Source organism: Gavia stellata, chromosome 13 (genome assembly GCF_030936135.1).
Source record: "Gavia stellata isolate bGavSte3 chromosome 13, bGavSte3.hap2, whole genome shotgun sequence".
Lineage (NCBI taxonomy): Eukaryota > Metazoa > Chordata > Aves > Gaviiformes > Gaviidae > Gavia > Gavia stellata.
Genome location: NC_082606.1, coordinates 7,662,629 through 7,685,259, shown reverse-complemented (window position 1 = coordinate 7,685,259; position 22,631 = coordinate 7,662,629). Strand labels below are relative to the sequence as shown.

The following is a 22,631-nucleotide window of genomic DNA, read 5'->3' as shown; positions in this document are numbered from 1 at the left end:
TGGCCATATAGCCCCCCGTGATGTTTTACTGATGTACAGAGAAGTTGAGTGATTAACCCAGGGTCACTGAGCGTGCCTGTGGCAGCTGGGTGGTAAACCCCAGGTGTTTGTGCTGTTTGTGCCTCAGCGGTCCTCCTCCGTGGGGAAGAGGTGACAATACTAAGGTCATACAAGAGAATTCTCTGTGAACAAGGAATACTTCCTTCTAAAAAGGTCCCAGAAAATGCTTGAAAAAGTACTGTTGAAAAGCAGTATGCTTCATGCTATGTATTTCACACTTTTTTTCTTCACATATATAACATAGCAAAAATGAAGAGCCTAGTGAATGATCTCCATATAGAAACCCAAAAGCTAGAAAAGAAAAATGAAAAAGACTGGCCTTTGAGGCCATTTACAGAGCTGGAGGGATGTGAGGCTAGTGCAGTCCAGAATTTAACATCTGTATCCTGCTGCTGCTAAAATATGGGTGTAGTCACAGTTGTTTGCCCTTTCATTGCAAAGTGGAGGTTAATAAACATCCCTGACAATAGAAGCAGGTATGATTTAATCACAGCTGTTACCACAGACAGGACTGTGCCAGTTATGTTTGCATTGCATTTATATTTACAGAAACAAGTTTGTTCAGAAGAAAATTATCTATCTGTGAATCTGTGCTTACATCAAAGTATGTCTATTAAATACGTCTTCCATATAGCAGAGAATAGAAATGGAAAGATAACATCACAAATTAAATATTTGTTTAAAATATTGAAATAAATGTTAAAAATAGGAAAAAAAAGGTCTATTTCTGGAGCATCATCTTATTAAATATGTTTTCATAATCAGTACCGACTTTCCCAGAGGGGAGAAAGGACAGAGGACGGTTTCCACTATGACTATCAGATTGCTTATGAAGGTTACTACAATATTTGTCTTGCCCATTCCATGCTTTGCTATGCAGTCAGAAACAGATTTCAGTGTTTTCAAGAGCTGTTCAAGCATAATTAGAGGCTCAAAATGAGTTGAAATCTCAGCTGGTGGCCTAGCAATTTGTTTTCGTGCTGCAAGTCATTCAAGATTTATATATGCGTAACTGTTTGGTGGAGTAAGGGGATATTCTCAATCCAAGTACTCTGTTATACCTGTATTTTTATGCAAGATATAGTGCACTCAGTGTCCAGCTGTGTGCTGTCTTCTGCCCCTTAACGTGGCAGAATCTTAGTAGCTGCTGTGCTTCTGTCTCTCAGAGGCAAAGACTGCAACATAATAGTAATAATGTTATATAATGGTGCATTGTTTCATTTGTAATACGTTGCAGGGTTATTTCTAAAAATATTAGCAATGCAGGGAGCCAGGCTCCTCTGGAGTCTGAAGAAGGTTTCCATGGCAGAAGCTCTGCCTGGGGGAAGAGGGCTGTGGCGTGCAGATGGAGCATGGCTAAGTGAGCGGAGCAGGTCAGAGCGGGTGCGCGGGGAAGGTGCCTCCGGAGGAAGTGCACTGACTCACTGCGTCCTCTGACCAGCTCTTTCGGGAGGGTTTTGGTGGAGTCCTTTGGCAGAGGTGGAAGCTGCCTTTTCCCCAGTCAACGCAGACTGTGGGTGAACACCAGAACTGTCACCCTCTGTCTTCCCGATGACTGCCCCCGACAGTGCAGCAGGACTGTTTAAGGGGGTACAGCCCACGGCTGGCTGCACACACTGGATAAGCAAAGAAATTACTCCCAAACAACTTCAGATGCGTGACTTTTGAAAGCATCTGTTTCCTTATATTCAAAGAGCCTTTTAATAAAGGAGTGCGTATGTTGGCTGAATTAATTTCAGTTTCAAATACAAGAACCATCTCTCTAAAAACAGAGAACATACTGGTGCTATAGAATACTATTTTTCATACTGTCTACAAGAATAATATGAATAGTGGTAAAGCAGATTGTACCGAGGTGTACTCCTCATGGAGACGGTTCCTTTCTCTGTCCCCGACCACCACACAGTAGTGTATTGGTGGAGCACTGGCCATCTTCACTGCTGACACATGACACAGATTTTGGAATGGGAGTTGGAGGAGGGTCATGTAAGCTCTGTATTTGCCTTTTCAGTGCAGGCAGGAAGACAGAAAATAATTGTTTTAATTAAAAATCAAGAAGTTGTTTATCTGCTTATATAACACATACATTTGGGAGACCTCAGTCAACTTATCCTTGAGACCACTGGGATTATTTTTGCAGTGGCATGGAGAAGGCTATGATGTATATATCCTTCAGTTACACAAGCTGATCTGTTAACTTAGAAGCAAAATACTAATTTTTAAATGAAATATGATACATAATGAAATTTTAATTTAAAAAGTTGTAATTCAAATAACAATGTTCACATGCTCACCATCCAGCTCGAGTCATGACATTAGATCACATTTTGATAAGATCTCATTAGTTGTGTTGTAGCATTATCAAGTACTAACACCATGACATGTTCAGAAGACACATTCACCTTACTGCTCTTCTGCCTCTCACTGCAGGTTGTACAAGATGGGGCTTGCAGTGCTGGAGGGAGGCAGCACTGTTCACACCCTTGTCTCTGGGCCTTTCATGACCATGCATGGGTAAAGCTGACCCTGCATATACATGAGCAAAGATTTTGTAAAGCTCAGAATTTATTTGTTGTTTTTAATATAACGAGGGCAACAACTGCTATATTATCCCATGCCTTTGCAGGTATAATAAACATCGTACGTGATTTGTAATCCCTGTTGAATATGCTTATGTAGGTAGAGATCATTTCACTGATTTTCCCAAATGATTACCCCTCTAATTTATTTCTGTGCCAAGAATAATGTGTGAGTTAACAGCTCATCATGCAGCCCTGGCTGGGGAACAGAAGAGTTACGGCAACTACTCTGGTGTTCATGAGGGAAAAAGGCCCCCACCTCCCCTTCTCCCCTCTTCTGTGTAAATCTCTATCAACCCCCATTGCTGCCTCCAGATTACAGGGCTTTTAAAGAGAAACAATTAATTATCTTCATAATCAATTTGTCAGGGCCATTAAGGCCTACTAGTGCAGCCAGGGCCCTGACACAATTATAGAAATGGAAAGAAGTAGGCTGGAAAGAAAAATCAGTCTGTACTGGAAGACAAGTGTATAAAAAAGGTGTTTCTTCTAATAAAATGTTTTTGGATGCTTTTTGTGCTGACTTAGGGGCTAGGCTTGCTCTATTTTTTGCATGGTCTTGGCATATATTGTTCAGAAAACAAAGAGATGCCCAGTTGTGAAAACAGAATACGGCTACCCTGATACAAACATTTAGAAGTAGTATGAAATCTCTTTGTCCAGCAGTGCATGTCTGAAAAGCAGCAGTGCATGTATTTGATGTTCTGAGAAATGTCACTAAGACATATAGCCAGGAAATAGTCATAGGGCTTATTTCAACCTCCGCACTTATAATTGGGTCTTTGGGAGACAAAAAAAATGTCTGTTTTGAGGGTTGCCCCTTCTAATGAGGAGCTTTTGACAAGTATGGGAAAATGAGTCTAAATAAAGTATCTGTGGAAGACCTGCTTCAAAACACTTGTTACATTTATCATAAGAAGCTGTATAAATCACTTCAGTATCAAGCATCTTGTTGTCAATCATAATATTTACTCATCTTAAAAGAGTACAAGAAGTAAGAGTGTTACATGACTCATGAAAGTTCTCACACTTAGCAAAATTGGCATCTCCAGTTTTGAAAAGGCTTTCAGAAAGACTTGCTAGTTAGGGAGCAAGATTTATGGGGAGAAGCTATATCTTTTATTAGACCAAAGCACAGCATTGGAAATAATGGACAAGCTTTTAGGCAAAGGGATGGAGGGACTGAAAACAGCCACGCTGACTGGGCTTCGCAGTGAAGCTTGCTTTAATGCTTGCCCCTGCTTTACTTGCTCAGAAAACAAGAGGCATTTCAGTCCCTAGGCTCTTGCGTTAGCACTTTTCATGAGTATTAAAATCTCACACATTTAAAAAAAGATACGGCAGTTACAGTTTTTCAGCTTGCACACTGGATTGAACTGACAGATGTGTAAAGAAAAGGTTTAGCTAATGAAATTGATATAATGTGCACTTTTTTGTGAAGCCTATGCTACCTAAAAACATAGAAGTGCAAGATGTGAGAAACACTCATCCAAGTGTGGTAAATACAGCATCTACCCTGTTAGCTTTACACTGTAAATATTTTAGCTTTGAATCTCTCTGTACTGTCTGTATACGTTTAGCAAGATTAAAGCATCATTCTGATTACAGCCTCTTAGCATCACTGTAATATAGGTTGTGGCATGTGGTCCTATACAACAAGGAAGGTTTCTCTGGTAATGCAGCAGAGTCAGGAAGATTTCTGATTGCCTATTTCTCAGATTTAAAGTTGGATTTTAAGTAAAGATACACCCTTAGTCACATATGTTTATCTTCTCAAATGCTAATGTTTTCTGAGTAAGCAAATGCACAAGCAGTTTTAACCAGCAGCACTCAGCTAAGATCAGAATCGAGCCCCCCCCCTTCCTGGAGACAGATGCCACCTGTGAGTTTCTCTGAAGAACTTCTGGTTTGGCAAATGTAAATCAGTTTACAGATCTGTTTGCAGTATAAATGCCTAGAGAGCTGGACTGAATCTAATCAACTGAGAGAAATAAGTGAATTTTGGACTCTGTATCAGTATAAGCAGTGTGATGACTCATAAAAAACCCTCTCATGTAGTACTTCACATCTTTTTGAACTTCTTGTTTACTGTGTTAAATATATCCAGTATTACTCTGTGATCAAAACTTGATTTTGTAGATCTTCAACTAAAATAGTATTTAGTTATTTCTAAAAAATGTCTTATTGAAAATGTATTACAGGTTGCAGTTAATGGGACCAAGTGTAAAAAGCATGCATGTTTTCTGAGGGCTTTTGAGCAATTCAGTGACAACTGGTTTCACTGAGTCTATATACAGACAATACTAGATAAATCTCCAAACTAAAAAAATGCGCATCTAAGGAGTTCTTGCACATGCATGGTAGCATATCTTATAGGACCACTTGAAAATGTAATGCCGTTATCCAACGAGTGAAGCAAGCAATCTTAGCTCAGATGAGGTATGGGTGCCTTACCTCTGTAAGGCAGAGGATGCCTTTTGTCCACAAGTTTGGAAATCTGCAACTGAGGAGGTCTACGTGCTTGAAGTGTAGGTAAATTATATGTAAGTGTAGATGCATGATCATGTTCTCTTTGCCAGTAAACCCAGTTTAAAAAGTCCCCATCTTTGGCCACTTATTTCTGCTTCTGTGCTACAAGGATAATTTTTTAACCAGTATCACTTTAGTTATCTTCATACAGAGTTAGCTTGATGCAGCTGTGGAGGTGGTGACATGGTGCAAGAGCAGAAATGAGTGGTCAAGTAACATTAGAAGAATGTGGGACTTCCATCACGTTAGTGTATATTGGCCACTGATTTCATGTGCTGTGACATACCAAAGCCCAAAAGCCAACCCGTGACATGTTTTTTCTTTCCTCACAACAACATGTCAGAAAATAATGCAATATCCTCCCACACTAAGCACTTTCTGTTCTGTGTATATTGCCATCTTGAAACCATTACATAAAATGAAAACTTTTTAACTTCTTTTAAAAACTTTTCATGAGTTTTATTTGTAGAATTAAAAAGATTAATATTAACCACACTATAACAGTTACAGATTAAATATTCCACCAGGGCATACTGCAAAACCACATGTTGTCCCTGGGAGCTAAATTTTGCTATTGATTGCAGCCACAGCTAAAATAGAATATGTAATATCATGGATAACCAAATGTCTCCTTAGTTGCTACAAACGAAAAGTGACTGAAATGACTCTTGAAGTGACTCTTAACTTTAAGGTGGGAAGTATGGGATACTCAATAAATTTGGCTGTTGATCAGTAAGATCTGTTGAGGGTGGAGGCTGAATTATTGAAACATGGAGTTAAAACTCCTAAAACTATGTTCTACTGTAGTATTTAATAGCAAAAAAATGACACATTCATGTCTCAGGCTTAATATATTTTTTAATGATAATGGTTTTGAAAGGGAGCCCCCACAAAACCATTGCAGACCAGTGGTGAGACCACTGTGCAGTACAATCATCCAATAATATATAGTTAAGAAAGTTGCAGGGAGTACAAATAAGAAAACTTGAGTTTCTTCCACTGACACAAACAGTGATCTTCTTAAAGTGCTTTTCTTTTAACTGTTTTTAGTACCTGGAGGTAGAAACAAAAGCAAATACTAAGGTGGAAAGGGTTCATAACCCTATGGGCGTGACCATCAGGAGCTTAATCCCCTTACTTACCTCCTCTAAACCTTACTGAAGTCACTCTTATAAAGCAGGTGCTACTAGGACAGAGCTACCAACTAAGGTAAAGATTACACTGGAATTACTGGGTGTAATCTGGTGTTCCTACTTCTAAGTACATCGTTAGTCCCTTGACTTGACGAATTTGTGCATGTGAATTTTAAAAGAATAGATGGAGTTTTGTACCAGTTGTCATAAGAAAGGCTAGAGGATAAAAATAAATCTTGACATTCTAAAACTCAAAAGCTGAGTAGCAATAAAACCGGATTATAGTCTATAAATGTCAGTAATTTAAGTTTCTACATTTTTGCAGTTATGCAATGAAGTCTTTCTTATCTGAACAATTAAGAAGCAAACAAGCTCACACTTTTGCACTATTATCTATAAACTTTGTTAGCAGTATAACAATTTCCAGTATATGTTTTTGTGTTGAATATAGCAATTTTCAGTACATATTTTCATGTTCTACATGCATGCCCTTCTCATTAACAAAAATGAGTCATGATAATTTCCTGTGGTACTCATTGCAACTGCGATATTTGTGCTCAAGAAACTGGAGAAGTGATCTTGCGTTTCAAAACTAGCTGGGTTGGAAGAACACACCTCTGCAACCCCCTTCCCTCCCCAGCTTCATTAGTCCTTACACCCCTGGATTTCTGTTTGGGTTTCAGAGAACAGTTTTGTCACTTTGTATCTTGTGCAAGGGTTCCTGGAAAATGTCTGCTTTTGAATACAGAGTTGTTTGCCAGCAAGGTGATCAGATCGATCAGTTTTATTAAGCTGTCCCTGGGCCGCCTTTCCAAAATACTTACCGTTTGTAAGTAATGAAGATCTTTATCCTGATGGGCATTCCTTCTACACTTTTACTTATCAAAGCTACCTTTGTAGTTAATCTTTGGTACATGTTGCCTGTTGTCTGGGCAAGCATTTTTAAGAATGAACTGCTAGTCATGCTCTCTGAAAGCAAGATACGAAAAATAAGAACTCTAGATTAGTGGAGCGTGTGGTACTTGTCTGTGGTGTAACTGTTTATTGGACTGAAACCACATCAGCAGTGAATGTATGCCTGCTTAAGTTTCACAGCTGTCTTTCATTATTTTTACTGTCCCCTCTCTACCAAGTAAACCTGGAGAAAGTAGAACAATTCAGAACATCTGACATTTTGACATCCACTGGCTACTTAGTGAAGCGTTGCGTAAAATCAGCCTTGATCAGCTGCAGTGCATTTAAATGTACAGTCCAGTTCACAAAACGTCTGTCTGAGATGGGAAGTAGAATAGTTTCACATAACATTTCTGTAATAAATCAGCTCTGCTCATGAACCAAGATTAAAACTCATGGATAACATTCTCTTCAACAGTGGTCTTGGATTTTGTCGCTACACATAATTATACAGATGACAAAGGTTCTCTAAGACCTGGTCCAAACCAAGGAGACAAGAGTTTCTTTTTACAAAGATACCCCAAAATAATAACCAAAGACACTACTCTTTAGCTCTACAGTGCTAATTCTTCATTTACTTAATAAGCATTTCAGGGCTGAAAATAATCTTGCTTTGCCACTGCAACCTACTTTTAATTCTATTTGTACAAAAATTGGAGTGATATTCTGACTGAACAGTAAAACCTTGCACTGTGTTAAACCTAACGCTTTTTTTAAGCTGTTAAACAAGAAATAACAGTAAGTTTAGGACAGCTGGAGTTTAAGACAGGCTGACTGGTAAAGCAGGTTGGTTTATTCCCATTCAGGGCATATCCAGCCTCTGGTGTGTACTTGAGGTGTATGCTTTAATCTGTCAATAAGAGGTAAAGTACAGATGTTTGGGATTTTGTCTTTGTCCAACAGTTCCAATATGTGAGAGGCGACGAGTTATTGGAAGACTCTGTGCACTGTACATTGAGCAATTATCTGCAGTCCTTTTAGAAGAGGCACCTGCAGTGGTACACAGCCTTTTAAAGAGGAAGTAGATATAGGAAGGAAGCTTTAACTGCATGGAAGTGGGAGGAAGATAAGAATCATTACTAGGCATCATTGCTACATTAATTTTTTTTCCCTAGGGACTTGATTTAGCAAGACACTGAAATTCTGTGTAATTTTAAGGACATGAATTTCCCACAGCTTTTTTTAAACCACTTTCTTATTTGTTGAGGTGGAAACGGATACTTTCTTGTGTTGTGGTTTATGTGGTGAATTCTGATTTTCTCTTCCCCTTTTTTCTTCTTTCCTGAAACGCTGAAATTTGGAGGCAATTGCAAATACAGAACGTACAGTATCAACTAAACCGCTTGACATCATTGATAATATATAAGCATATTTATAGCTAAGTATCCCAAGGCTGCCTCACAGGGCAGCAAAACCATCTGATACCTCTGAAAGGTCTTGTATGAACTGTTCTCTTTCTGAGCCACACACACCACAAAACCCACAGGAAGTTGTCTCTGTAGTGGCTGCGGTCCTGCAGTTTCCTTCTTCCCCACCTTTAAGTGGTCAAAACATTTCTTAAAAAGTTAAGTCAACACAAAGTAGAGAATAGACTTCCTGTTCTTGCAGTGTAACAGACAGAGATGCCTTCAGTTAGAAAGAAGGATTCACACATCTGATTGTCCTTCTGTGTCCTTTGAATCAATTTAGGGTTACGGTTTGAACTATACTGATTAAATAGTAGTTTTATTTTTAGGTTTCCTACCAAGAAAATATAGTTGTACTTTTTTTAGACATCTCCCAGCAGCAGTTATTTAAAGGATGAGTAAAGCATTTGCTTGTCTTCAGCTCTTGACTTTTAATACAATTTTCTCTCTAAAGATGAGGATGCTATCCTGTTTTCAGGGCTTAAAAGGGCAATATCAGGAATATGATTTAAAATTCTGATCCTTCAGCTTGATATATCTCTGTATCTGACTGAATGTACTATATATATAGGGCACATAAATGCATAAACTCTGACATGTATATATCTCTCACTATATATCGATATGTGTATCTCTATACATAGACATTTGCTGTTTCCTTAAAGCCTTTTTAAAGGGAATACGTGAATACACTGGAATCCCAACAGTCTTAAAAAAATATAACTTGCTCATTTCAGAGATTAATTTTGTAATACTTTATTAAGAATTAAAAAAAAAATAGGAGTATCATTCAAGGTTTCTTTCACTTAATATTTTAGGTTGATTCAACCAACATTTGACCAACATTTGGTTTCGGCATTGTCAGTACTGTTGATGGTAGCTTTGCTTGTGAGCAATTTATTAATGAAGAGATGAAAAGGTTCTCCTGAAGGAATAATTTGAAAGGGCAGGAGCATGGTCCTGCTATTGCTTTGTTTAAAAACAAGCAAAAACATTTGTTAAAATATTTTGTATCTACCAACAAATATATGCATTTTACCCATGCTAATAGAATAAGATGGCATTTCTAGGTCCTCTAACTCACATCAAGAGTAGAGATGGAGTTTTAAACAACTGTTGGAAGGAAGGAGAAGGGAGGTGGGGAGGGAGGGAGGGAGGGAAAGGAAGGAACAAAGAAAAAAACAGGAAAAAAGGAAAAAGAGAATGAAAGAATAGAAGGAAAGAAAGAAAGAAAGGCATCCCATTCGTCTCTGTGGGCCAAAGGAGTTACATATGTCCTCTCCCAGACTGACGAGAGATCATCTGTGATCATTTTATGTCCACTGCCAGGTGTTTCAAACCCCTAGACAGAAGTCCTTCCTTGCTAAATAGTCTCCTTCCTTGTCAAATTCAGTGTATGGATTGATGGCATTTTCTCATCCAGTGTAAGACGATGCAAAAATGGAACCTCCATCTTTGCTGGAACTTTCTTTGCTTAATATTTTTCTTTCACCTTTTGATTTGTTCCCCATCTTTCTCCCAAACCCGAATAACTGCTTTTCTTTGCCATGGTCCTTCTCCCTTATTTTACGGATCCATCTCCACCTCTCTGGGTTTGCCTGCCTGTGGTCCTCTCTCATTCCCCTGCCATATGCCTCATCTTGTTTTATGGTCTTCAATCTTTGTTCCCAGACTATCCTCCTCCCCAACCTGCAGGCATTGCCCACCCTCCCCAGAACTATTCTTATTCAAGGGGGGTCAGATGAAGGGGAGGCATTATTTTACCCTACTCTTCATCAGGTCACCCTCCCCTGAGTTTCTTTCCCTGTGTCTCCACACACCTGGAAATCATCCCCCTCCTTCCTGTTGTGCTCTCAGCCTTTTCCTTCCTGCCTCCTCTGGTGAATACTCATAGACTCTGGCAACGAGGCATGCGGGCATACAAAAACATCACATTCCACCTTCTGCATGTGTAGATAGATTTTTAAAAATAAATCTGAGGCTTAGATACGTCTAGCAATTAACAAATAAAAGATCTGCAGTAGTGTTTTCATGGCAGGGGCCAGCAGAGGAGCTTTGGCAGAAGGCCGTGCTGCAACGTAGGAGAACTCCCACAGGGACGAGCCCCTCCTGAGCTCAGCACAGCCGCTGGGCCTCAGCGGGGAAAGCGGAGTGAAGCCACGGCATTCAGGTACTCCGGGAGCAGTCAGGTGCCAGAAAGTCGGCGATGGTGCTGACAAAAGCTAGAGGTTGCTGGAGCTTTGAGGCTGCACTAGCGTGTACTAGGGCGAGGGCTGGCACCGTTTGCTCCGAGGGAGGAGGTCCCAGTGGGCTTACTCTGCCCTGCAGTGCCGTGTTCTCCGCACCATGGTGGAGGAGTTGGCCCTTCCCCCCTGATTTCGGGCTGCTGCCTTGGGAATTTGCTTCAGCTATTTCCTGGAATATGAATTTGTTTATTTTCAAAGGAGAACAAACGTAAAACTCATACAGTAGCTTTGGGTAGGGCGTTTCTTTGTACAGCAGTGATTTGGATCATTGAATTATTGCCTCTTTTTAAGTACTTATGAAGATTGTGTGGAGCATGAAAGCATCTGGTAGCACATGAAAAGTACAACTGCAAGAAAGTTGTGGCCCTGATACCATGCCTTCTACTGTCATCCGTGCCTCGTGAAATGTTTGCAGAGCGAGTGCAAAATACTCCAATTTTGGTCTGGGATTTTTTCTCACCTACTCTCCTTTCACTGGAAGCTGATGTATCTGATTAGTCATGGAACTTTAAAGAGTAAATTAAACAACCAAAGAAACTACGGACCACAGTGATGTGGCTAATACACAGAGCGTACCATCTTTTCACTGAGGTTTGAAGCACTTTAGCGGGTGATACTTTTGGAAGTGGTTTGATTAGCTTATGAATTGGTCCTACAAAACTTGGGAGCATGCGCTCACCTTTCTGCGGCATGAGCCGTCCCGTTGCAGTAAAGCGAGAGCGTGCTGGAGTCACGACTCCAGCTCCATTTTCAGATGGAGCCTCATCCTGCATGGGTTAGGCACCCACCTCCCAAAGTAAGAAAACATCTTTAAAAAGCCTTTTTCTGCATGGAAAAAAAATGCTTGCGGTGTTTCTCTTAGTGCTTAAATAAATACTGACTGTAAAAGACGCTAAACCCCCTCCGCCTAAAATGCTCGAAAAAGTTTATTTTTTAAAGCCCCAGGCAGCAGTTCACGGTGCTATAGGAAACGCTAAGGCTGTGTAGTCACCACCCTAAACCGAATCGAATCTCCCAAGTTGTTTTCTTTTTGTCTTTATTGCTTTTATCTCAAGAACAAGATGTACAATTAGGAACTTGAAAACTAATGTCCCGCCCCTTCAAACAATAGACAAACACAAACGCAGGTTTGAGCCCTCGCTGATGGACATCCCGGTTCCGCAGTCAGCTGCACGGCGGCGAGAATCTACTCGCGCGCAGCCTCGCAGGACCGAGCGCAAGTGGAGCGCAGCGTCAGCCCTGCGCGGCCGCCCGCGCGGAGCCGCCCTGGCGCTTGTACAGGAGCAACGGCGCGGGCGTCCACGCCTTCCCCGCACCAGCCGCCGCCCAGCGTCAGTACGTGCCTCTCCGCGCGGCGGCGCTCGGTGCGGGCGGCTGCGCCGGGCTGTTGCGGGCCCGGCCCGCTCCGCTCCCTGCGTTTCAAACCGCCCCGCGCGCTCCCATAGGCTGCGGTGGGCCGGCAGCCGCTCGGCCGCCGCCGCCGGGGCCCGCCGCTCCGACCATCGCGCGGGGGAGCCCGGCGGCGGACGAGGCCGGCGGGCGCCCCCGCGCCGCGCGGCGGCTGGCGGGGGCGGCGGGGCCAGTCTCGGCCGCTCCGCCACCGTCGCTCCGCCGCCGTCCGGGGGGCCCGGGACCGGCGGCGGGGCGGGGGCGTGGGGGGGGGCGGGGCGCCCCCCCCGCGTGCGGGATGGGCCGTGCCGGCAGTCAGACATGTCAGTGGCTGCGCGGGGGGAAAGGCACGCGGCGGCGGCTGGGCGAGGGGGAGGCGCGCGGCGCGGCCGCTGAGGGGACGGGCGGGCAGAGGGCAGCGGGGCCGCTCCCGCCCTCCGCGCCCCGGCGGCGGCACCCCGGGCGGGCTCGGCGGGCCCCGGCGGTGGGGTGCCAGGCGCCGCTGGCCGCGGGCGAGAGACCGGACTTTTATCAAACTTGAGCCTCCGCTCCCGCTCCCCTTCCCCTTCCTTCCTTCCTCCTCCCCCGTCCCCGCCCCTTCCCCTCCGCCCTCCTCTTCCTCCTCCCCCCCGCGCCCTGGGATGTTTATTCGGGCAGCTGCGTGAGGCGCGGGTGGCAGCGGGGAGTTTCTCTCCCCCGGCCTGAGTAGTTGCAGGCGCGCACACACTCGCCCTACTCCGGGGGAGAGAAGGAAACAAAATGTCTGCCAGGGCCGCGGCGGCTTCCACGAAGGTAAGGCTCAGCCCCGGGGCGGCGGCGCTCCCTCCGCGCTCTAATCCCCGCCGTCCCCCCGGCGCGGTTTTGGCGGCGCCGCCGCCTTGCAGCCGCTGGCCGTGCCGGGAAGCCTGTGCCCCGCCGAGCCCCTGCCCCGGCGGCCGCCGCCTCCCTCGCCCGTCCCGGGGGCGCGGGCAGCCGGGGGGCCGCTCGGCCTGAGGGGGTGGGCGAGGCGGGCCGGGGCCGCCCAGCCGCCTTCCCTGGGCGCTCGGCGAGTCTCCCGCGTGCCGGCCGCGCCGAGCGAGCGCGCAGGTGGCCCGTAGCCCGCCCCCCTCCCCGGGCTCCGGGGCCGCTGCCCCGCCGGCCGCCTCCCGCGGCGCTCCTCGCCCGCCCGCCTACCTGTTGGACGTGCGGCGGCGCCTGGCTGGCGGGCGAGGAGCGCCGCGGGCGCCGGGCCCCGGCGGCGGAACGGGTCCGCGCCGACCCCGGGCGCGCTCCCACGTGCCGCGCCCCGCGGGGACTGCCCGGGCAGGGGCGGCCCGGCCCCCCGCGAGAAGCCCCCGGTGGCGGCCGGAGCGCGCTCTCGCCGGCTGCGGGCAGAGGCGTTCGGGCGCGCGCTCCGTGCGCGCTGGGGCAGGCCGTGCCCTTTTGTTCCAGGCTGAAGAGTCGGGTAGCTATTAGGGAAGGTTTAACCGGGAGAGTCCTGTACTGCAGGATTCTTCTGTAGCCGCTGAATCAGTCGGGGATGATTATTGCTGACATAGGGTAAACAGATGCGGGGCGGCAGCAAGCCTTCAGAAACTTGTGCCGGTCCGCCACCTGATCCGTAGGTGTTTATGGTGCAGGTGCACGTTGCGGGGTGTGTACTCTGACCTCCCCTAGCACTGCCGCGGCGGTGAGTAATGCTGAACGTCCCCGAGGGAAAGAGGTGGAGTTAGGAACGCTCAACAGGTTACTTTTTCCTTCGTGTAAAATTAAAGGTTTGCTTTGAAACTAGTTTGAATTTGAATTTCGAACTAATTTTTAGCTGTGACTCCTGAGTAGCTGCCCCGGCTAGAGCGTGACGAGTTCCCATTGTGTGTTAGCTGGTGTTGCTGGAGCTCGGCTTAGTGGTGTTTGCTCTCCAGTGAAACTATGTGGTTTCGGTCTGATGTCACTTACTGGTATGCACTTAATCAGAAGTGATATTCTGCAGGCCGAAGCAAAATGCACACCTTATTGCGTTACTACTGGAAAACTTCAGACTACTTGAAATACTAAGTTACTGGTAAACTTACTAGTTGTAAGATACTGTTAGCTGTGGTGATTTTAACAACTCGGAAGTCTTCGTTTTAGTTTCAAGGTGTATTCAAGGCAACTTAAGCTTCCAGAATGCAATTAAAAAAACGTAAATGCCAGTGTTGACCTACTGAGTTGCATCCCCCTTTCTAAGTATGCTTTCAGAGATCTTTTATTACATTTGAGCATACATGTGCACATGTTTCAACAATAAATGTATATGACTGGAGAAGTAATTTATTTTGTGTAATATTTCAGACTGGTGGTATCACCTAGCTACTGAGACAGATAAAGCATACTTTTTTTTTCCCTCCTGTTCAAATGCATTTATATTAACGACAAAAAAGATTTGAAGATAAATGTTGGTTTTGCTCCTAAAAAGAATGGTGTTGTGTTAGAATTCTGCACATGAGGAATTGTGAGAAATTGCATCAGCTTAAATGTTGCAGGTTTTCTCTTGTATAAAATCGGGGTTCAAGGTTTCTGCTTCCAGTTGAAAATAGTTTCTTAAAATACAACTGTTTTTTGAAGCTGTAGAAAAATACTGCCTTCCACATGTGCATGCACTGTCTTAAAAAATAATTCATTTTTTTAAAAATAGAGGGGTATCACCCATTTTGAGTGTAGGCTGGTGTACAGACTGGTATAAAATTGGAAGTTGTATCTTACCATAGCAGTTATTTGAAACATCTTCCAGATCATGGTCATATCAAATTGGCCCTTCGAGCATGTATCAGCCAAACTAATTATACTGAAAGGTATGTTTATTTAAGAATGTTGCAAAATACGGTCTCTCTTGGGTTTAATGCTCCACTGGTATACTTTAAGGTTTTATAAGAATCATGTATTTGAAGTAGCATATCTCTTTCTCAGGAAAAAAATTATTTTTTTAAGTCCTGTAACATTTTTGCTAAATTCTTACAGTCTGTAATAGCATTTTATCAAAGTTATTTCTTACCTTTTTGATCTTGATCGCAGAAATTTCTTTAGAGACTAGAATCTTATGCATACAGTTCATATGAATTTCCTTGTCAAAACAAATGCTTTCAGTAGATGGGTAATGTTACTTCTACTTCAGCCGTTAGTTCCTGGGATACTGTTCATGTAGTTTTAATAGTTGTAGATGGGTGGATTATAAATATTTTAGAAATACTAGAATATTGGAGGACTTCTGTGTTCAAGTTTCAGTTACCTCTCTGGACATGGTATCTGGTTTCTCATTTTTTGGGGTTGCAATGCATTAAGAAAACCTCTGTGAATGGTTTTCTCTTAATAGTTGCTTAACATACTTTTTAGCCTTGTGGGCCTTGTGTCCATGTCCACATTTATCTTGGCACACTCGACCTGAAGAGAACTAAAAAAAAATTTTTATTAGCTGAATAATTCTTATTTGTACATGTGGACATCTTGGCTGGTGTGATTGATTGTGTTATGCCTTATGATCAACAGTCTTTATACTACCCTCCACTGCCCTTCAGTTCTGGTTCCTTAACTTTTTCCCTGCTATGCTGTAAAAGAATGTGTTTTTATTAAGGTTTTAAATACTTGCTGTAGCTGTTGGCAGTATACAATGGAAGACGGTGAGAGAAATGAAATCTTGCTTACAGTCTAATGTAGCGGTGGCTGTGATGGCAAAATGTAAGGGGCCTAATCTCTTCTGCTGTCTTTTTGAACAATACTAATGGATGCTGTGGGAATGACTGTGTCAGGGTATTAGTAATGAGATGTAAAGCTTTCCACCTTTAAGCTGAGGGTTCAAATATAGTCCACATTGGTTAAAAAAAAAAAAAAAGCTTAAGTAGTAAATGTGGGGATGGAATTTCTTGAATCCTTGAGCCATTTTGAATGCTGAACCTGAGTTCTTGAGACTTCCTTCTAGTTTTAAATACATGCGTAAAGGGTATTTCCCAGTCTTTCACCTCAGTCCTGCAATGAATTGGATTTTGGTTGTTCTAACTGTCTTTCGAGCTCCAGGCACATATCTATTATCTACCACTTCAGAAGTTGAGAACTTGATCACGTTGACAGTTCAAGACTTGCTGATTGCAAGGACTCTTTGGTTTCCTCTGCTAGAGGGAATGACCTATAGCTTTCATAAATGTGGGTTAGCATTCTACCCCAAATCCTACTTGGAGACACCACTGTATTTGTTTCTTGTGGAGAATACATGCACAAGCTTTTAAAGTGTTTTTTAATGTGCTGTGATCTATGAGATAGCTAAGTTTGGAACAGTATTTTATTTTTCCCATTTAAGTTTATATGAACACTATAATGTTAGATGAGTTCTCAGGCAAATGCATATGGGGAAGTAACACCAAGTATGGAAATAAGCTGTGGATTTGGTTTAACATCAGAACCTACCTTCTACTTGGGGGGAAAAATATCCTGTAAAATGACTGCATTAATTTTGATAGTGTTCCTGGAAGTTGTATTTGGACCTTAGGAAATACTTATTTTGATGTTCTGTTTTCAAAGAAGAAATTACCTAGATAACTTATATTTTGGGTTTGGATTTTCTTAGATTCTTTGACTGTTACAGTTATAACTATAGGCAACCTCAGCTACCAAATAATAGTTTAGGTGCATTTTTCAGTGTGAATTTTGTTGTAATGTGAGAAGAGCCATGAGCTCCACATTCTGTAGGTCATTATGAAGTATGTTCTGGAGTTTGCTTCTGGTTCAACATGCACAAAGATTACTGCAATGTAAACAGAGCTTGAAATCTGACTGTGCCTGGGAGCTGGTTCCACCTTATAGAATGGAAAATCGGTAAGACCTTATCAGTGACCAGCTAGCTAATCTTTGTTTCAAGGAAAACATCTAGAAATGGGTTATTGTATGTCATAGGTATTTTAAGGCGCACACTGTACTACTACTTACATACTATGAGAATAATATTGGGCTTCTGTCTATGCAGAAAAAGGCTCAAAACACGGTATTTTGAATTGGTGCTTGAAGTAAAGAGTGGTCATTAAGCTTGAGTCTATGTCCATGTTGATGCTACAATGTGCCGTAGTGGTCAAAACTTTCTGGTATGAGGACTCGTGAAAATACTTGATAACAAGTCCTCAGCATAAGATACTGAGTTGAAAAAGGAACTGTAACTAGTGACCTATTCAAGCTGTGAATTGTGCTAAATACTTCGGGTTTATTACTTGAAATGCTATGCAAAACTATTGTCTATCTCGGGTCAAAGCAGTCACCCAAAAACTTTGTATCAATGTCAGTGAAGTTCTGACCAAGGACCCAACTGCTCACCTGTTTTGTTATGGTCTGTGCCAATAAGCTTGCAGTATGAAATAGGACCCTCTCTTCTGTTTTGTTCTCTTACCCTCTGTAACTAGAGGAAAGGTGATGTCTTGTGTATATCGGGCGGTTGGGGGGAAATCAGATTACAGTCACAGTGTGGGGAGACGGAAGCCACATGTGTGTCTGTGTCAGAATTAATAGCCTCAATGTTCGGTTTATTAATGCTGTGTCAAATTCTAAGTGTCTATTTGAGTTAAGGGTTAGTATTTGAAGCAAACGCTTCTTGTTAAGTCCATAGGATGTCTGAAGTTATGTAATATGTACAGCAAACTACCCTCTGGTTAAGAAAGACATTGGTCATTTGTATCCCCTGCATTTTTCCTAGTTATCATGGTATAAACGCAACAAAAATTAGTATCAAACTATGCTCAGTGTTTTATCAGGCAAATACATTGCTAATGACTTCTTCACTGAATGTACTGATTAAGCAAACAGCCGTAGGGAAGTCTTCAAATGAATTCCATGATTCTGTGCAGTGTATTTATGCTGAGTCCGAAAAGTCCTGAAATGAAAACATTGTCTTATAGTTATGCTATTACAGGGACAGATTTTTCCAATATGCGCTCTACACTCATAAATGGTAGGGGTGCCCTTGTTTCAAGGGGCTGTGATGTGCTTCACTGATGGATCTGGGAAAATGGAGGAACATGTTCATCTGAATGCCGTAAGGTCCAGTGGGGGTCCTTTAGATCCTGCAGAGTAACAAGTGCTACTGAGGCCACAGGTGTGGTGACTTGTCCAGGGACAATGGTGTCTGCTTGGTTATCCATGGGTTTTTCCTGCTGTGGTATATCCTTAGATAATTCCTTAAGCCCCAAGCCCTGTGGGCTGTTTGAGCTATGTAGATGGGCTACTGCAGGGTTGGAGAACTGCCCCAGTGTGTGCAGGACTGAGCACTTTGCTCACGCTTGCTATTCCTAACTCTGTAGGATCTTCAGTAGCTCTTCAGAGTTGTTTCTTGCCTTTGCACATAAGGGTTTATTTAGATACTTGGAAACATCAAATATATTGTAGGTGCTAAAAACTTAAATATCGGCTTTGTGTTAAAATAGTATTTATTTTCTCAAGGGTATTTAGTAATCTCTAATAGGATTCTTTTTTCCTAATCCATTATAAACAGATGTTCTACCCTTTTGTGGTGGGGGAGGGCAGCCTAAATTCAGTAAGATGATACAGTAGGGAGTGTTGCGTTGGAGAAGTTCATGTTCTTATGAGAAGTGGGCAAGCATGCTATGACCCTTTTTGGCCTCCATAACTCACTGTAAGGTGTTTTGTTAGTTTTCCACAGCAGAGGAAGCAATAACAGAACTTCATACTGCTCTGATAGTCTTTTCATCTTCCCACCCCACCCCCACATATGCAAAGTACTGATGTGCTAGAAAAAGAAATTGAGCAAAAGTAGGCAGTTTCTTTGATTTGTAGTTCCAAGCCTTTTCCCAGTAAGTACTGTGCTGAAGGGTAGTCCAGGCGGTGATTAGTTTTCCACGTGTGATCCTTTGGGATTGTATGGGCTGTTCCTTGCCCAGTTTGAATGGGGTCCAGTAACTGTCTTTCCCTCTGCCCCAGTAGGTCAGCAGTCATTGAACAGTTGGCCCCCATTTATGTGTCCAGCTTTGAATTTTTCTTGTAAATATTAAATGGCCCTGTTTCCACTACTTACACTCTAGTCTGGTGACTGTTTCTTATTCTATGTCCTATCTGGATACATCATAAACAAGGTGCATAGAGATAGTGTCTTTTAGACTTGTTAATATGCTTTAGACCATATGGTCAAGCTTTTGGACACAGCTCTTCAGGAAGAGTTGATGTGGCTGAAAGAACATCCATTGCCCTTTCCTTACAAACCTTGTTATCTTTCTTTTGACCACAGCTGCTACTACAGTGTCACTGTTGCTACAGCATTAATTGCTTCGTTTTTATTCATTATGAGGTTGGATAATACAAAAATTGTCAAGAAGTAACTTGTGGCTGAAGAGACACTGCTCAGTTTTTCAAGTAGAGTTAGTTAAAAGGAAGTAATAATCTTAAATTATAACTGGAAGCAGTAACATAATGAAACAGGACAGATAGTGAAATTTGAACCACGATGTCAGTTTTTGTATTACTTAAATTGTGAAAAGTGGTGACGTGAGTTTGCAGAAGGACTGACCTGGCACACATTGCTATAAAATGATATTAAAAAAAAATAAATTTAAAAGTCTGAAAAAGTAAAAAAAAAAAAAAAAAACCAAAACCACAACAACCCAAAACCAAAAAAAACCCCTAAACAAACAAAAAAACCCCCACCAAAGGTGGAATATTTACACAGTTGCTTTCCACTTCATTGAAAATACAATAGGCTTAAACTATGCCATCTAAAGGTTCGTTGTTTCTAATAGAAAGTAACAATTGGAATTACTGTAACTGTAAAACTCCAGAAGTAACTTTAAAAGGTGCTACTTGAGAATGTGGTATCAAATAATTAGTCAGTTGTAACTAATACGGGATCAGCATAGTACCTGGGGCTAAGTATGCCAAGTATTGTTTATCTGAACAAATTCCAAGACTCATAATAAATCTGTAATTCATGTTCATTTTGGATGGCTGGCTTCCCCAGAATTAAGTCTGGGAGAAGGCCAGATCATGTTAACCCTCTCAGCACAGGATGCTTGTTTAAAAACTTTGTATCACTCGACCCAGCATTGTTCCTACATGTTATTTGGAAAAATACTCCTTTGCCCCGAATGCCCCCACATGAAGTAGTTTTCCAGCATAGTGTTAGGTAGAAAAGGTACAGGCTTTTCCTGTAAATCTGGACGCCCTGAAGTAGTATTTCCAGTGGGTATTAAGATCTTGAAGCCAAGCTTGAAGGCATGGCCTTCTGACAAAAGAACTTGTGTTTCCTTCAAAATTGAAATTAAGTTGTGGAGGGTGATTGGCCATCGCATATGGGATAAACCCCTCTGTTAATAAACCAGCTATGTAGAAATGGAAATTTCTGGAGCATAATCTCTTATGAGAGAACTAATGGGCTTGCATTTTGTTTGGGTTTTGCCCCCTATGGATAAGGTAGACTGGATTAATGCTCCTAAAACAGGGAGCCTTTAGCTAGGGAATACGGGAAAGGTCTACAGGTTTATAAGAAGCACATTAATGGCTTGAACCAAGAACATCTTTCATCTGAATTGGATACAGTGCTGTAGAAGCACTCTGTAGTATGCCAGCTTATTTTTTTTCCGATCTTGCTCATGTAGTTTATTGTAGTTTGTTTATTGTTGGTAGTTAAATGGTAAATGCCCCCTAGAGCTGCCCAGGAAACGGCTGAGTTTCAAATTAGGGGATCTATCAGTAAAATTGTTTGAATACCCTGTCAGTATGCAACTTTGAATACTTAGTCTATTATATTCATCTTGCAGCTGCTGACCCCCGTATTATACGTTTCTTCCGTGCAGTAGCACCAGTTAGACTGAAAAGTAAGTTATCACTTATCTGTAAGGTGGTAAGTGGGCCATGAAATGTCATGATCTTGGGGGCGGTTAGGAAGCTTCTTGACCATATACCATTAGCTTTATCAGAATTTTAAGTTTTTGTTTATGTTGCAATCAGCAGCAGATCTTATGTAAAGATAGTATAAACTGATGCACTGTTACCTTCCAAAGTGAATGGCAGAGGCACTGTATCACTGCAAAGTTGTTGCTGTGTCTGTCCCCCTGGCCCTCCCCCCCTACTTCTTCTGATCTTATGTGTCTTGGCAGAATATTGTCTTTGCCACTTACTATTTTTTAGGCATCTCCAAAACTGAAAACATCTGCATCAGTGTGTCCTCCTTCATGGAGGTGCCAAGAGTGATGGCATCAGATGAAGTTGGTCTTTACAAGCAAGGAGTATTCAGAAATTAATTAATAGCCGACATGTTCCAGGCAACTACAAGAGAGATGGTCACTTAATTCTTAAGAGGGGGAACCTGGAATAGCCAGGTCTGTGCAATACCTTGAGTTGTTTGAATTCCATCATCTTCTGAATGAAAGGTTGGCATCTGGTTTCTCAAATGAACTTTCACTGGGGGGAGGCCAAAGGTCTGTCTTTGGTTATGTTTTAATTGTATTTGCCTACCTTTCCTGGATTTTTGTGCAAGCTTCTGTTGGCTAAGCCAAAAGTGAGAACTATGATGGGAGGAAAGGAACTACAGAAAGAAAACAGTTAAGGAGGAAAATACTTGTTGATATTTGAGGGAGAAGAGAATGAAAGAGGGAGCCAAAGGCAAGCAGACAGTTTTTAATCCTGAGTCAGCTACCTATTCTTCCTTTTCTTTCTTGTCTCTGCCCTTCCCAGCAAAGAAACAAAAACCTTAGCACAAAAGCTGAGGTGTCTGGGCTCTCCAAATAATTATTGTGAAACCTTGTGTTGTATGACTAAGCCTTACTCACAGAATTGTCTCATCAAGACTAACTGCATAGTTGTATTTAAAGATTACTATTTAAAAAAATGAAGAATATAGTATCAGACCTAACCTCTGATAGAGCCATAATGAAAATGTAGATGTTTTGCTCAAGTTGTGGGAGTATTATTACTTGAGCTGTCATGTGAGCTCATTTGCTTATTGCTCATTTCTGCAAGAGAGAGCTGAAGGCAGTGGGGAGAAGAAAAGAATCATAAAAGCTCTTTTAAATGCTAAAGCAAATAAAGAATAGTTTGAAGGGCACTAGGATTCCACACATAAATTCTAGATGATAAGACTTTCCGTAGCAAGCTGGAAATATTTCAAAACCTGTAACAATGCAAACTTCAGATGGGAAATTACCAGAAGCCGTAAACAAAACATGCTAAAATGCATCTACTGCTTATCCTTTCTTGTATTACATGTGGAAGTAATGAAGATAATCACACACACTAATTTGGGTGTTCCTCTTCAATTATAGTATTTATCTGAACATATTCCCAGATAATTTGGAAAGGGCAGGATCTTGAGTATGAGGATAGTTTGGCAAGCTACAT

General features: G+C 42.4%; 1 protein-coding gene across 7 annotated transcripts in view; it reads left to right on the top strand.

Moving 5' to 3' along the window:
* The window catches only part of TJP1 (tight junction protein 1), a 194,780-nt gene that overhangs the window by 106,447 nt on the left and 65,702 nt on the right, over positions 1-22,631 (top strand). For 2 of the 7 annotated variants that reach the window (XM_059824103.1, XM_059824102.1), the window contains exon 1: positions 13,052-13,088. The exons of 4 other annotated variants lie outside the window; for them this stretch is intronic. In XM_059824103.1, coding sequence (XP_059680086.1) covers positions 13,056-13,088 — 33 coding nt within the window. In that variant the 5' untranslated portion in view covers positions 13,052-13,055. Of the gene's footprint in view, positions 1-13,003; positions 13,089-22,631 lie in introns of those variants that run through there. One more of the 7 variants, XM_059824104.1, reaches the window with a different exon arrangement.